Source organism: Rhagoletis pomonella, unplaced genomic scaffold, assembly GCF_013731165.1.
Source record: "Rhagoletis pomonella isolate Grant_MI unplaced genomic scaffold, Rhpom_1.0 Rhpom_scaffold_00009, whole genome shotgun sequence".
Classification (NCBI taxonomy): Eukaryota; Metazoa; Arthropoda; class Insecta; order Diptera; family Tephritidae; genus Rhagoletis; species Rhagoletis pomonella.
Window position 1 is genome coordinate 40497779 of NW_023458563.1, and position 16199 is coordinate 40513977.

Consider the following 16199-nt stretch of genomic DNA (forward strand, 5'->3'; position numbering starts at 1 on the left):
TCATACGAATCGTTGCAAAAGTTCTGTTTTTTACCTTCTTACCTTCCTTTTATTAGCTCGGGATGTAACTATGTAATATTGATGCGCCTAAAAGATGCAGCGATTTCTATTCTCAAATTACATACCAGATGACAGTACGAATGGCAATTATAATAGGGAGGTTTTAGTTTTTTAAACTATAATTTTATTTAACAAAAGAAGTTGTTATAAATTGTTTCTTAGTTATGTTATTTATTTTGTGTTTCTAGCAGTAAACGGAATTTCGCAACGTTCCGAATAAATAAAAAAAAGATTTTCCGTACGTTTCAAAGGAAGTTAAAAAATCTTATCAACTTGGTACCAAATTTGGATACAATAAACAACTGTCGTCGTCTGATAGTCTCGTAGATTATTTTTGTTAAGATTTCTACCGGGTGCGGGGCGCTCATATGTGCTTTTTTTAAGGAGTTTTACTTCTATCACGAGTACGTGCTATTAAACGAATGCTTTTTTCTCAAGTAGTTTTGCTCAGTGGCAATTTATACATATCTATGTAAGTAGTAGCGGCACATTGGGTGAACTAAATGGCACCCTGAAATTGTGCATATGGAAACTGTGCATACGAAATAATGCATATGAAAAAACACCAAATAATGCATATATGCACAGTTTCGGTTGAAAACCGAAATAATGCATATGAAAAAAAAACCGAAATAATGCATATATGCACAGTTTCGGTTGAAAACCGCAATAATGCATATTAGAAAAACCGAAATTATGCATATGCACTCTTTCGTTTGAAAACCGAAATAATGCATATGAAAAAACCGAAATAATGCATACATGCACACTTTCGTTTGAAAATCGAAATAACGAATATGAGAAAAACGAAGTAATGCATACATGCACAGTTTCGGTTCAAAACCGAAATAATGCATATGACAAAAACCGAAGTAATGCATACATGCACAGTTTCGACTCAAAACCGAAGTAATGCATATGAAAAAAAACCGAAATAATGCATATATGCACAGTTTCGGTTGAAAACCGCAATAATGCATATTAGAAAAACCGAAATTATGCATATGCACTCTTTCGTTTGAAAACCGAAATAATGCATATGAAAAAACCGAAATAATGCATACATGCACACTTTCGTTTGAAAACCGAAATAACGCATATGAGAAAAACCGAAATAGTGCATACATGAAAACGAACTTCTTTCTGAGTAGGCGGCCATCGGCCGCGCTTAGGGATTATAACCTTTACTAAGTAGAATTCTCCTTTCTGTGTTGCCGGAAAAGGGTGCCGGAAGTATTTTTGCGCAGAACTTCTTTCTGCGTAGGCGGCCTTAGGCCGCGCTTAGGGATTATAACCCTTACTAAGTAAAATTCTCCTTTCTGTGTTGCCGGAAAAGGGGACTGGAAGTATTTTTGCGCAGAACTTCTTTTTGCGTAGGCGGCCTTCGGCCGCGCTAACAGGCTAACCTAATATTCACGCACGCCGCCAATTTACTGTCAAAAATTTCTCATGCACATACAACTTGTATTCGACCAACCGAAATTGAACGGCGCGCGTATGAAGCTAACTCAGTTTCCAATTTTTGTTCTGCGTGACATTTTGATTTGACATTTCGCTCAATGAAATCAAATGCAAACGCACGCAAGCCATTTTCGGGTGACGCAAAACAAAAAATTCTACGGCGTGCGTACCAAAACGCAAGCCGCGAATATTAGGTTAGCCTGTTAGGGATTATAACCCTTACTACGTAGAATTCCCCTTTCTGTGTTGCCGGAAAAGAGGGGCGGAAGTATTTTTGCGCAGAACTTCTCTCTGCGTAGGCGGCTTTCATCCGCGCTTAGGGAAGTAAATATTTCATATTAGAAAAAATGAAATTATCCATATGCACACTTTCGTTAGAAAACCGAAATAATGCATACATTCACAATTTCGGTTCAAAACCGAAATAATGCATATGGCAAAAACCGAAATAAAGCATACATGCACAGTTTCGGATGAAAACCGAAATAATGCATATGTGAAAGACGAAGGTATGCATACATGCACAGTTTCGGTTGAAAACCGAAATAATGCATATAACAAAAACCGAAATAATGCATGCATGCACAGTTTCGGTTGAAAACCGAAATAATGCATATGAAAAACCCGAAGTAATGCATACATGCACAGTTTCGGTTGAAAACCGAAATAATGCATATGAGAAAATACCGAAATTATGCATATGCATACTTTCGTTTTAAAAGCGAAATAATGCATATGAAAAAAAATGGAGTAATGCATACATGCACAGTTTCGGTTGAAAACCGAATTAATGCATATGGCAAAAACCGAAATAAAGCATACATGCACAGTTTCGGTTGAAACCGAAATAATGTCTAAATGCACAGTTTCCATATGCGCAATTTCGGTGCCCCGAACTAAATGCATTCATACATACTTATTTATGTACAACTGTAGGTAATATTGTACGCGTCTTTCCAGGTTGGTTAAGTGCGGGTGATAAACCCATGTAGCAAAGTAAATAAATACTGTGTACATATGTACCTGTAATTAAAATGGGGAAAAATGTTACAATTTCGGCATGTGAAAAAACTCTAAAATACACATAGATTGTGGCTCCCAAGACATGTACGAAGTGATTAGCACAGCTGCATCCTTCAGCTTGTCAACTCGCGGGAAATTTTTATATCTTAAAGTAACCAAATTAGACGGATATGTTAATTTTTAACCATTTGACCCTTTTTTGAGCGACATTTTTTCAATTTGAATCGCAATATCTCCACAACAAGACCTTTCTCAGATATAAGCTATATACCAGATGAAAGCTAAGGTTCTGGGCTAGACTTGTGGAAACCTAGAATAAAATAGACGGACCAGTTTTTGAGAAAATTCCCGAAATGTATATTTTCAGCAGCTCGATGTTTAGTTTTCAGGCGATAACGTTATGACATATTTATATTTTATAAACGCAAAAAATAGCGTTAGATAGCTTGTTTGAATACCCTTCTACTGATATCCACATCAATGACATGGACTGAGTAGTGTGGCCTCAGTGGTAGTTTAAAAATTGCCTTTTTTCGAATTTTCGGCAGCAGCCACGCCCACAAAGGCATACAAATCAAAACATCCTGGAACAAAACCTTCTTAGTTTTTTCTGTTCTTTAATTCCTGAAAGTTTGAAAGAAATTAAATGAAGGTACGTACAGACGCCACATACATACCAAAGCATCTCGTAGTGGAGACACGAACCAAAAGACATTTACCTCTATATCTTTCCAACTAGTAGCCGGAGCGTAATATATGAGGTATCGTTTGAAAGGTATTGGCCTGTAGAATAACACTAAATATGTTGGTTGTGCCCACATGCCCGGCAAACCGGCAAAAGTCAAAAAATGTTTTTTGTTTCGCAACACTTTAGCCTAATTTTTAAGAATCCGGTTAATCGTTTATGAAGCTTGAATACATTTTCTGAACACACTCTGTAAGACCTTTCCAACGATATCTCAAACATGTCGATTGGACGTCTGGATGAAAAGTTCCAAATCTCGTGTATATATAAGCGAGTCATTTCAGCATGCTACTGTGGCTGCTTTCGTCACTCGCGGGCACTGCCGTGCGCTGTGATAAATAGCAAGTACACTCTAAAAAGAGCATGTAAAACTACTACTGAAAAGTATCTACTATTTTTCAACAAGATTCTGTATAAATATACGTATAAGATGTTCAGTATTTGATTTTGAACTTGAGATCTGTAAAATATACACATAAATACACATATATAGAATGTTTGAAATTGCAAAAATTTTCAAACCACAAATACATTTCCTACTATTAATAAACATTACTTTATTTTGAACATTTTATGTGTAATTTTGTTCTTGCGACAAATTCGGTATGTAAAAGTAAACAGGCAATGATTGATTTTATTACACGGTGTGCAAATTTGCACAAATTAAAAGAGTAAACTGGTTACCTCTCTTAATATGCGCAAATAAACAAATTTTTTTAGAGTGTATTTAAAGTCTTTTCAGTAATATTCATAAAAGTTTCCTTAAATAAAAAAAAATTTAGTTTTTTAACTACATTGAAATATTCTTTCTTTTTAAATTAACAAATAAAAATATGTGATATGAAAGAGATTACTACAGAAAGAGTATAATTTATTTTATATATATCGTCGTTTAAAGTACAAAACCGCGTATCGTCATTATGCAAAACCGCGTAACTGACATTTGATGCCATTTGAAATGTAAGTGTTTTTACTCTCTAGAAAATAATTTATGCAACGTCACATACGCGGTTTTGCATTATCTTGATACGCGGTTTTTCATTTTGTTGATACGCGGTTTTGTACTTTAATATATCGATAGTATCGATTGTTGAAAACTGTCGCCACTATCGATAGTTTTTGAAAACTATCGATGTCGGTTTTAACAAGACTTCACAATGTCTCTTCTTTACATCTCTACACATTACATTAATTTTTTTTTATGCAAGAAAATTCACAACACGTCGGCAAAAAAAAAATTTAGTCATTGGGATTTTTAGCAACTATAAGCTTACACTGAGTTATAGTAAAATTTAGTAAGCTATAAAAGTGCTTACACAAAATTTTTATAGAAATTCGAATTAAAAAGCTTGAATTTTTAATTATATTGTAGTTTTTTATGTTTTGTACATTTTTTATAAAAAATTAGTAGACACTAAATAAACAAAAAAAGTAGTCAAAACTGCTAAAAAATGTTGTGGTGCTATTATTTTGAGCAGTACTATATTCGTTTTCTTATAAAATGGTAAAATGTTAATAATTTCCCTTGTCCGGATTTTGATATGCGCCTCCGTATTTGATCTCAGTTGAAATTTATAAGAATGAGCTGTCAATTTAAACGAATATCTTTTAATTTGTTTGTTTTGTAGTGTTATAAATGTTCTTTTATAGCCAATTTCACTTCTTTGCACTTTAAAAGGGACAAACACAATCCGATTTTAATTTTGCCATATACAAAATAAATTCAGATTTTGCCTGTCGCTATTCAAGGGGATGCAAGGGTATGTATATAAGTTATATAATTCAGACGCATAAATTAAAAAGTTTATTTTATTATTAGAAAAAGTTATTTTTGGTGCACTCAAATTAAAAAGAAAATATGCAATCTCTTTAATTTACAAAGTAATTTATAAATTTTATAAACTTAATTATTATTTAATTTTCAAGCAATTGAGCGTTTCAATTCAATACCTTTCACGACGATAGTACTATCGATACTATCGATGTTTTCAACTATCTTTTCGAAAACTATCGAGTGGCGGTACTATCGATTGTATCCCTGCTCTACTTTAAACGATCTCTATATATATTAAGATCTTGCTTAAAGCATCCCTTTAAGCTAATTAAAGCAATTGCGCTTATACCTATTTTGGTGAGATCTCTTTATATGTTCTTTGCTTCGTTCACAAAAAATAAAATGCTTTAATTTCACGCTTAAGTAGGTAGCGATTCTTTATACGTTTAGAAAACGTAATGCTTTCTACCATCTTTAATGAAAATCGATTTTTGAACGAAAAAAACTTTATTGGAAATATAAAATTTTGCCCTATTTAAAAAAGTATCCACATTTATACTGACCGGAAAAAATAAGTATCCCGCAAAAATTCGTTGAAAAATTTATCCAATTGGATCTATTTAGATCCAAACGGCATCCCTGGTTATACCTCGTAGCGCAGAAATTCTGCTTACATTCACATGACACTCTGCAGCCGGATTCCAACATCCGCTATTGTTAATTTTGATAGCTAAAAAATAGCAGGCGCGCCTAAAAACATGCAACATCGAATGACATGCCCCTCATATTGCTGATTTGACTGAATGCACATTCCATCTGTTACTTTTTTATGTTTGCATACTTTTAGGCCCCACTGTTTTTCATTTAGAGAATTTTAGCGATGTAAATTTAGCGTAGAGATTGTCGGAATACCACTGCTTGTAAGATAGATCGTTTCATCTGACTCAGTTTACGCACCAGATGTTTTACGTTCTTGACTAATGTCAGCATAAGATTCACAAAAACAAGCACTCCCGTGGTAGGATTCTAGAATTGCTAAATGAAAAGCATTGCGGCCTAGAAGTATACAATATGGAATAGTAACAGACGCAATATGTAATCAGCCAAATCAGGCAGTACATACATATGTACGATTGCGAAAGGAAGTGTCAGTTTTGACTTCTCGCTATTTCAAAACTGAATTTTGGTCACTACACATACTATGTACATACATACATTCATATTTACATGTACCGTTTATTACTAGCTCTAACGAAAAAATAAAACCAGTAACTTTTTAATTCATAAACGGTGGCTAAGTATCCAACGATATTAATAAAAATCTGCTTTCCCCTCTTTTGCACTGGATTGCCTTCAGTAAGGCATATGTATGTATGTATGTATACATGTCCATGTATGTGTGTATACATGTACATTAGACTGCATCACCAAAAAAAAGTTGCGGTTTTTCCGCCGGGATTACTAAATTTATTATATTTTAAGACGTCCACCAAAATATTTCGTAAAAATATTAAGATTTAAGTGAGCTGGACCGATTTGAAAATACCTCCAAAAATGAAGTTTTTTATGAATAAAAATAGTCTCTTAAAGAACATTTTTTAAAAAGTCCCCTCAGAAGACAAATTGGAATAAGCTTAAAAAATCTGCATAAAAATATTTAAAAATCTTTTCAATGGAATCGTAAGAATGAGATTTTTGATGCTGTTTTTTTACTTTTTTCAAAGATTGATTTACGAAAAACTTGAATAACTGGACCAAAAATGTTCTGATTTAGACTTATGGGATCTCAGTAGAAAGGTATTTTCACACCGTTTTTATTTCTGGCCAAAAAAAGCGTCATTCGTGTCCCATCTTTTTTTTCGAATACCAAAGATCTTAATTCAACTTTGAATGAGGTTCGTTTCTCCTACCTTTCTCTTCCATCCTTTGAATAAGTTTATTAGCAAATAAATGAAAAGGGTGAGCAAATACCTTTGCAATGACACCTCTTAAGTCTAAATCGGAAGAGTTTAGGTTCAGTTATTCAAGTTTTTCTTATACCAATCTTTGAAAAATGCTAAAAACAGCGTCATCATTACGATTCCGTTAAAATTTTTTTTAATTTTTTTTTAAATATTTTTATGCAAATATTTTAAGCTTAAGCCGTTTTGTCATTTGAGGGGATTTTTTCAAAAGAAATCTTAAAGAAACTAATTTTATTCATAAAAAAAAAACCATTTATGGAGGTATTTTCAAATCGGTCCAGCTCACTTAAGTCTTAATATTTTTCCGAAATATGTATTTTGGTGGACGTCTTAAAATATAGTAGATTTTATAATTCCAATGGAAAAATAGTACCGATTTTCTTTTTGTATGGGGAGTGATGCAGTCTAATGTACATGTATGTACATAAATACGCATGTAAATACACATTTCCGTACATACTGTATGAGCAGTAAACAGCTTGTTCCTGTGAATTATGAGCAGTTTGTAGTCGACAGTATCACTGGCGCAACGCTGTATAAAGGGCGGTAATAATAACTACCGTTTTTGGAAAGCATTTAACGAAAACGATTTTTCTATTCGAGCCGTGTACGCTATGAAAAAAGGTATTTTATATACATAGGTCTTTAAGCCTTAATCAATGACACATTAGTTTCCCTTGTGATATTAAAAAAGTTGTACCTTTCACAATCAGTAAAGTTGTGTGCTCTGGAATAGTGCCGGTGAAAAATATTCGTTTGCTTTCCTTGATTGAAAAAATATTTTCGTTTGTTGAACCATTGTGAAGAAAAGCATGATTTTACTATGAAATATCTAAATTTATTCCAAAAGTTACGTTTTGTAAAAATTTTGTTGCCAGAATATGTGCATATGTACATACTTACATATGTATGTATGCTTTACAAACAGAATACGCAAAAATCAACCCCTAAATACGCTACTCATTAATATACGAAGCATAGGAAGAATTAAAAAAGAATTTGGGGACGGTATGCTCTTCTATTGCGACTTGCTGACGTCTACAATAGGTTTACTCGCATATTGATTATTTTTGACAACTATCGAAATCTATTTGCTGTTTGCGTACACAAAAATCCACCAAAGTAGAGGAAGTTGAGAGAGCAGTGACATTTCATTTTGTTGAGAAGCTGCTATTTTCTGCTGGAAAAATTTTTTGACAGCAGCAATTTGACAGCAAGAAAACAGCTTATCGAAAATCAGCCGGTTGCGATTCTTGCCAGTTATAAAATTGAAATTTAGTGTTGCAGCCAAAAATAAAATAAGGAAGAGGCATGTTTGTCCATTTTTACTGAAGAATATAATGAATAATAATATTTTATAACTCGTCCTAACCAAAAAACGTGTATTCGTGAAATAAATGAGAAAGAAGTCCCAATTAGGGCAGCCACTTTTAGCTTAGCCAACAGCTGTTCGTTAAACTTGCAAGTTTTTTTATAGTTTAGCGTTCGTGTACTTTTACAAACATTTCTCTCCTTGAGAGAGAACAAATAAAAATGCATTCCCATTTCTCTATTTATATTTTTTTTCTGCTGGAAGAATACGCGAGTATACCTAATGTTTGATAGCATTATGACAAAATTTTAAAGAGTTGAAAAAATGAAATCAGCTTAAAAAGACATACATATGTACATACATACATACTTATGCATTTACTTCAAATTTACATTTTACAAGCTACAAGGTAAAAGTGCTCATTTTACAAAAATTTCTAAATTTCGCTTCACGAAAGTTCACACAAAACTTGTGATATGAACACTTGTAGATTTGTACATGGGCGTAGCCAGAACGAAATTTAGGGGGGCCCTATACAAATTTTGTTTTCAAAACCAATAATTATTACTAAAAATTGTTATTATAGCTTAAACTTATTGGAACCAATAGAAGCATGTTGTACACAAACACATAAATAGAAGTTCACAAAAGTTGATATAAAACTATTCGTAGATTTAAATAATTTACTTTTTACTGCACATGTTTTTTACGAGGAGGAAGCATTGAAAGCACAAAAAATGTGCATACTTAAAATTTTGAATACCTCCTCACAATCTGAACCTAAGGTATAAAAACGCGTTTTTCGTAGTTTGAGCCTTATAATTATTCGTAACGGTAACCGCAACCCTAAATACGTGCAATTCCTTGATTAATGCAAGTCTCTAAAGCAAAACATTGTAACCTTTATAAGTGCATTTTTCTAAACAATTTTACCTCAATACCTACTACTTTGCATGCCACGCAAACAAAATTTGAATTTTTTGCATTTCTTTGATTAACCAGTATTCTGGAAAAACTACAAAGTGGTGTTTCAGTTAAAGTGATGTGTGATGAGCAGGACCGAAGAAAATAAGCAGGAAAAAAGCAATTTTAAGCGCTTAGATAAATATTAAAACATAAGTAAATAAGCTTCCAAATATGCTCGAAAAACAACAAAAAATCTAGGTACAGTTTAATGCTTTGTTTTTTATTCAGTTTATTTCAAGGATTGGACGGAATTCGAAATTTTCATATTTCTAGTGGTGTTAATGAATCGATTTAGTTGTCACTTTTTTACTATTATCAAAAATAATGCCGATTATATTATGCTAAGATATGAATCCTTAATTTCTTTTCAGGACTGAATTTAATTGTTTCCAAATATTCCATTTGAGTTAATTATTTTTAATCTCTTCAATAACACCAATGCCTTCCCGTAGAGACAAACCTTTGGTTTTAAAGTTTTGTATCTAAGCAGAACTGAAGTTACGAGTAAAAAAAAAAACAAATCGGGTTTTACGTTATTACTAGCAGACCTTGCGGCCTTCGTCCCACCCAAAATTAATTTTTTTTTTTAAATTTGGTCCAACGTTTTTACCAACAATTCACGTTCACGTTTGGTTCTGTGGTCGTCAGAAGGCATAGGCACCATCCCTATTAAGGGTCCGGATATTCCAGTTGCATACCCTCAAATAATAGTCCTTTATACGTTTGCCGTCATCGCCTATCCCCATGGTTTTTTTTTTCATTGGGTAGGGTTTTAACGTGCAGGGACCCAAAGCCAGCGCACGCCTGGTTATACGTCTTGTCACATTAGCTCGCTCCCAAACGGGTGTTTGGTCGCTACCCAGGGAATACGTGGATATAAATATCCGGACGAATTGAGCTGAGATTTGAACCGTAAGAAAACAAATCACTTCTGGTCACTTCCAGGCGAATGACAAAAGCTTTGCAGCATTGGGAAATGTACAGAACATAGTGGTCAAAAGCGAATATCTCAACTAAAACCTAATGTATTTTTTCAATTCATAGCTCTACATACCTGTATACCACATAGCCGGACAAGACGTTATTCTAAATAAAAAATAAAAATAAATAAATTTTCCGGATACTATACTGATGCCCAAAGTGGTCCAGATGGAACCCCAGGAGTCCACGGGAGACTCGACAGGGGTCTACGTTGGCGAAAAAAAAATATGGGTGTGAACGAGTTGTAAGTGGGGGTCCTCGAAAAATCATCTGGTCTCGAAGTGAAGAACCAAATGGTTGTTTGATAGCCTATTTATTTAACTTTAATGTATAGTGCACTTGACGCACTGGTGAACCTACCGTCACTTTGTGTCATCATACGTGGGGAAGCCTTAAATAAGGTGACCAGAATTTTTTAGCATTCCAGGAGGACAAATACTCCACATTAAAAACACAAAAGATTTGTTTTATATTTATTTTAACACATAAATAACGAATAAGTTAACATTGCTAAGAAAAGCAAACACAATTCATGGTTGCTCTAAACACAAGTCAAACGAGTTGCATAATTATAAGACCGAAACATATTACCGTGAATTTTTTTTGTTGACAGTGTTGTTAAGTTTCTTCCAAATATATATGTGACCTGGTCTACGAAAAGGGAGCTTACGTGCGAAAACTAGTTTTCTGTGAAAAAGCTGTTAAAAGTAAGCAACTCGTTTCGTCAGTTTCTCATTATCTCGTTAATTGTTCTCCGCGCCGGACGTCCAGTAAGTGTTGTTGTTGGTCGGAATATTATTATAGTTCATCGTGTAAGTTGCTAGTGTGGAACATTTAAAAAAGTAACACTTTCTCTACATTTTTAGTACACTTCTAAGCAAGTTAGGATTTTCTGCTTTTCACCACGTGAAAAAGCATCTCATCTTCCATCCGAATCAACCAAAAAGTGAAAATTGATTTTTTGACACCTAAGCCCCCTTTCCGTAGACCAGGTCACATATATAAAAAAATTTCGAACATACTTTGTATGCCAAAAATCAACGTTATTTTGTAGCCATATGAATTTCGCACTTTATTATACTAAAATGCATGAGCTATAAAACTGCATACGCAAAACTAAAATTCTTATTAAAAGTGTAAATTTTTGGTAAAAATTTGGTAAATATTTATAATTTTTGCACAAAGTTTAAAATGTGAATTTACGGGGTGTTTTTTATAGAATGAACAGTATTTTTGTCAATAAATAATTGATTGAATAAATAATTGATAATACAATGATTGTGTACGATTAGGAAATAATAATATTCTGAACGAATTTTTTTTTTTAATTTTCATCACTGCTATAAAACTTGAAAAGGAGGACATTTTTGCTCAAAAGGAGGACAGAGAAGGCCAAAATTTTTGAGGAGGACGGGACATTCCTCCTCAAAGTAGGACGGTTGGTCAGCTTACCTTAAAGGCCACCTACAGAATAAAAACAAACGTATGTTGGTATAACACTGAGTGAGGCGATGCGAAAATTGCCGGCGGCAGATATTTGAGCACTTGTGTCTTTTCAATGCTACTGGATAGTATGCCACCATTACCTTTGCTGAAGGCATTCTAGAGAGAGAGAGAGTTCCCCGAGGGTAATGCTGGTTTAATTCCAGCGCTGAGCCTGCACTCGCACATTTCCGAATCTTCACTGATGGCTCCAAACCTGTCTACAGGTACAACCAAGCTGCACTGAAGGCATTGGTTAGCCCTCTAAGTACTTCCGAACTAGTTCGGCAATGCAAGTCTCGGCTAAATTATGTTTGTAAAGATAACGAGCTTCCTTTACTATGGGTGCCGGGCAACTCGGAGGTGCCTGCAAATGAGACATCTGACCCTTTTGCCACAGTTGGCTTGGACCAGGCATTCCTCGATCCGCAACTAGTTATAGCACTCTCCGTTTCGGCCATCGAAGCCACCATAAGAAACTGGGTGGATACCTCGCTCAGAAATGACTGGGAGCCATCGAGTGGATGCAGGTGGGCAAAACTCGTGTTACCTTCAATCTCAGAAGGTCTATCCAGTTTTTTCCTCACTGAGAAGACGGGACTCCTGACTGGTCACTTCACGTCGCACAAACACCTGACTGTTACTGCTACAATTAATTCCGTTATAACACTTTCAATATCTCAATTCTATCGACTAGGTATATGGTGACGAGTTAGCCTACATACCATTTTTCTTAAAAAACGAAAGCTACAAATTTTTTCTTTCCACAACAAATTCGTAATAAAGAAGCTACAATTAATGCCGTTGTAACATTTTTGTTATCTCAATTTAATCGACAGTGGGGCATGGTGTCAAGTTACCACTACATACTAAATTTTGTTCGAAAAAACTCAATTTCTTCCAGAAAAATGACAGTTACATATTGGATATCTCAATTCTAACGACTAGGTGTATGGTGTCAAGTTAGCACTACATACCAGTTTTTCTTAAAAAACGAAAGCTACAAATTTTTCCTTTCCACAACAATTTTACAACAAAAAAGCTACATTCAATGCCGTTATTACATTTTCAATATATGAATTCTATCGACTAGGTGTATGGTTACGGTGACCACCCGTCCTTTATTTTAAAGGCCAGTCCTTTATTTTAACCCCCTGTCCTATATATTTTTTTTTCAAAATAAAGGACGCCTTTTGTCCTTTATTTCTGTAACTGTCCTTTAAACCAGCTTTGAATTTTTCATAGGTAAATTTTCAAACACAGAATATGAAAAACAAAAATGTCCCTTATAAAATATTATGAAAACCTTCGCCAGTTTGTTTCGCACTCCACTTAAGGGTTTCTATTTAATCGGTAATCTTTGTACAATCTATAAAGCACACGGAAAGTTGCGCCCAGGATCGTGTTGCACGCTGAGTTTCCAGTTCCACTGAAAGAGAACAATAAACCCCTGCTGCACAGTGGTTCAAAACGGGCATTTAGTGATCTTAATTCACTGGATGCTTCATTTTTCACTTAATTCGATTAATTTTCATTTTTCTTTTATGAAAGCTTACAATATTTGCAAAAGGCCAGTTGAGCCTGAATTTTTTTTTGATTCTATTAAATTTTTTAGTACAAAATGCAGAAAAAGCAATTTTGAAAAAATGTATTCTTTTGTTCCAGTTAATAAATGTTACATAACATAAACTAAAACTGAAAAAAGGAAAAAATTACACAAAAAAAAAAAAATTGAAATGTTATAAAAAAAATGTTCACCAAAATAATTTTTTTTTGGTTTTTTGTGAAAATTTGTTGAAAAATTAAGGCTCCGGTGAATTATGAACATTAAATTCTAATTTTGAACCGCTGTGTGCTGGCTTCGTCGTGCAGTATGAATTATGGTAAACGCATTATGGTAGCAAAGGATGGCGAAGTCATTGAAAAGGATTTGGCTTAATTTTTCGCTACAGCAGGGGAACTTGTACAATTAAATAATATAATTAACTGATAAATATTTGATTTAAGTTACGATATGGGTAAGGTACTTTTATCATACAAGTTGTATGTACGTATTCCCAAATCATTTTGAAAAAAAATGTCCTTTATTTTACGTTGGTTAATATGGTCACCGTATGTATGGTGTCAAGCATGATAAAAATATTGTAAGGTAGAACCGCTGAGAGTCACTTTTAAAATTCTTGACGTTTCCAAACAATTTAATTTTTAAATTTACTCACAAACTCACACACACATTTTCATTTTCAATCTCAAGCAACAACAATTTCGAACAATTTCAATTTTTTATTTTCCCTTTTATATGATTTTAAAATGTTGGCAAACTTCAAAAAAAAATCATGGCCCACAAACTGAGAGAACAGTTCTACCTTGCTATGTTTTTATCATGGTGTCATGTTAGCAGTACATACCAAGGCATATTCAACAAGGTAGAAGTGACAATTCAATCGAGCTCTCTCATAGCCGACTGTAATGTCAAAAAACGTAAACAAAGAAATTAACCCTTTATTATGCATTTACCATATTTGATAAAACTCAACGGCCCGTAGCTATAGTCAAAGTAAAGTCGACTCCTATATTTAAAAGCAGCTTTTTGACATAACTTTCAATGGGATATCTGTCAAAAAAAGCGGCTTTTAACTTTAGATTCGACTTTATTTTGACTATAACTGCGGGCTAATATCTTTGAAATGAAAGTTTTTGTAGATATGAAAATTTTTAAAATCTAATTAGAATCAGCTTCATTTTACGTATTGCCTTTTCGTTTTAATTACACACTAAGTGAAACACACTCATCTATAAACGCATTTTGGCAATTTTCTTGCTTTTACTAGCGCAATGTTTTTAAGCATTTATTTATTTTTATTCAAATACTTAATTCTAAAGTATATTAGACATTTAAAAAAGGTTTGATTATTCTAAATTTATACCAACTTAACTTCAATAATTCAGCTATTAAATTTTTGCAATTCGAAATTTCCTTTCCATTAAATTTATTAAAAGTTAGTTTCAGTTTCTTTATGTCAACAAGGAATTCCACTTTAGGTTTTGTTAGACCACCATTTGAAATTTGGTCTATCCATGTATATGAGTGGAAGATTTTCTCTTCATATTCGGTATAATAATTCCTGCACCTGGGAACAAACGCGTCCGGTTAGAAATACCCGGATACTTTGGAGTTTTAAAATAACGCACAAGTTTGTTGTCAGGGCTCTTGTCAAACACAACATACCGCCCGTAATTCCTTTTAATTTTATTATGTATTTAAAATCAGTCGCACAGCTCACAATTGAAAATGTATATTAAAAAAAATTAAAATTTTTAATAGTATAGGGTTAAGAGTTGACATTTTAGTCGCAGTTCAAAAGAGAGAAATGTCGAAATCACTTCTACCTTGTTATGCCTTGCTACATACCAAGGCGAATACGTATAAGGTGGTATCGATTGAACAAATACAACAATTACTTGTATTTTGTTTTTGCTTTTAGCGGGCCATTGTCAAATTTCAGCTATTCTTCCCCGAATGAAAAAGGGCGACTGAAAATGCAAACACTCACGTTTTCACTCACTCACTAACGAAATTCAAAATTTTGACAATCAAACGCTACTCACAGCTGATGAAACAACACCACCTTATATAAATTCGCCTTGCTACATACCATATTTTTTAAAAAATGAGAGCTACAATTTTTTTTCATTGGGAGTACTTACTCGGCTTACTCTCCGAAATTTGGTTACTGGCAAGTTACTGGATATTTTTTGCTGGAGAATACGAAAACACAACTATTATGAGCTATCTCGCCCCCACCTTTATCAATAAATACTTTAACCAGTGCACCTTATAGGACTTTGTTTGTTGTTGTTTATGGATGATTTAAATTTGTTTGTAGTTCAAGAGATAATGAAATACGATCGATTGAAAAAATCGGCTAAAAAAAAATTCAATAAATCATAGAAAATTAAAAAACAATAGATAATAGTTCGTTTTTTTAGAAAATTGAATAAATCATTTGAAAGTAAAATATTTCCCCTTGATAATGCTGTTTAACTCAACGAGATATCTTGTTTTAAACCTGAGATATTGTCCATTCAAGCTTATGAGTTTTGCGACATTATTTCTTTGCACAAATGCTTGAAAGATACAACACGAAAAGAAACAGATTTGTAGTATAGGTTTATAGTTTAGGCGTCTTTTTTTACATAATGAATGTATCTATGAGTTTGTGCGGGTCCCTGTTTAACTGCATATGTATGTATAATAAATTAAAATAGGTCTACAAAATACCTAGGGGTGAAGCTTGCCAGCAAACTCACATTCTGGGAACACATCCATGGAGTACGTGAAAAAGCTGCGCAGAGCACGGGGGCTCTAAGCCGGCTGATGGCGAACGTGGGCGGCCCGAAGCCATGCCGCAGGAAGCTTCTGATGACAGC

General features: G+C 33.8%; 1 protein-coding gene across 2 annotated transcripts in view; it reads left to right on the forward strand.

Annotated features, from left to right (window-relative positions):
* Window positions 1–7518: 7518 nt before the first annotated feature.
* Window positions 7519–16199, forward strand: part of LOC118745787 (muscle calcium channel subunit alpha-1) — a gene marked incomplete at its 3' end in the record, with an annotated part of 467188 nt that continues 458507 nt past the window's right edge. For both annotated transcript variants that reach the window (XM_036479462.1, XM_036479461.1), the window contains 1 exon segment: window positions 7519–7651. In XM_036479462.1, coding sequence (XP_036335355.1) covers window positions 7642–7651 — 10 coding nt within the window.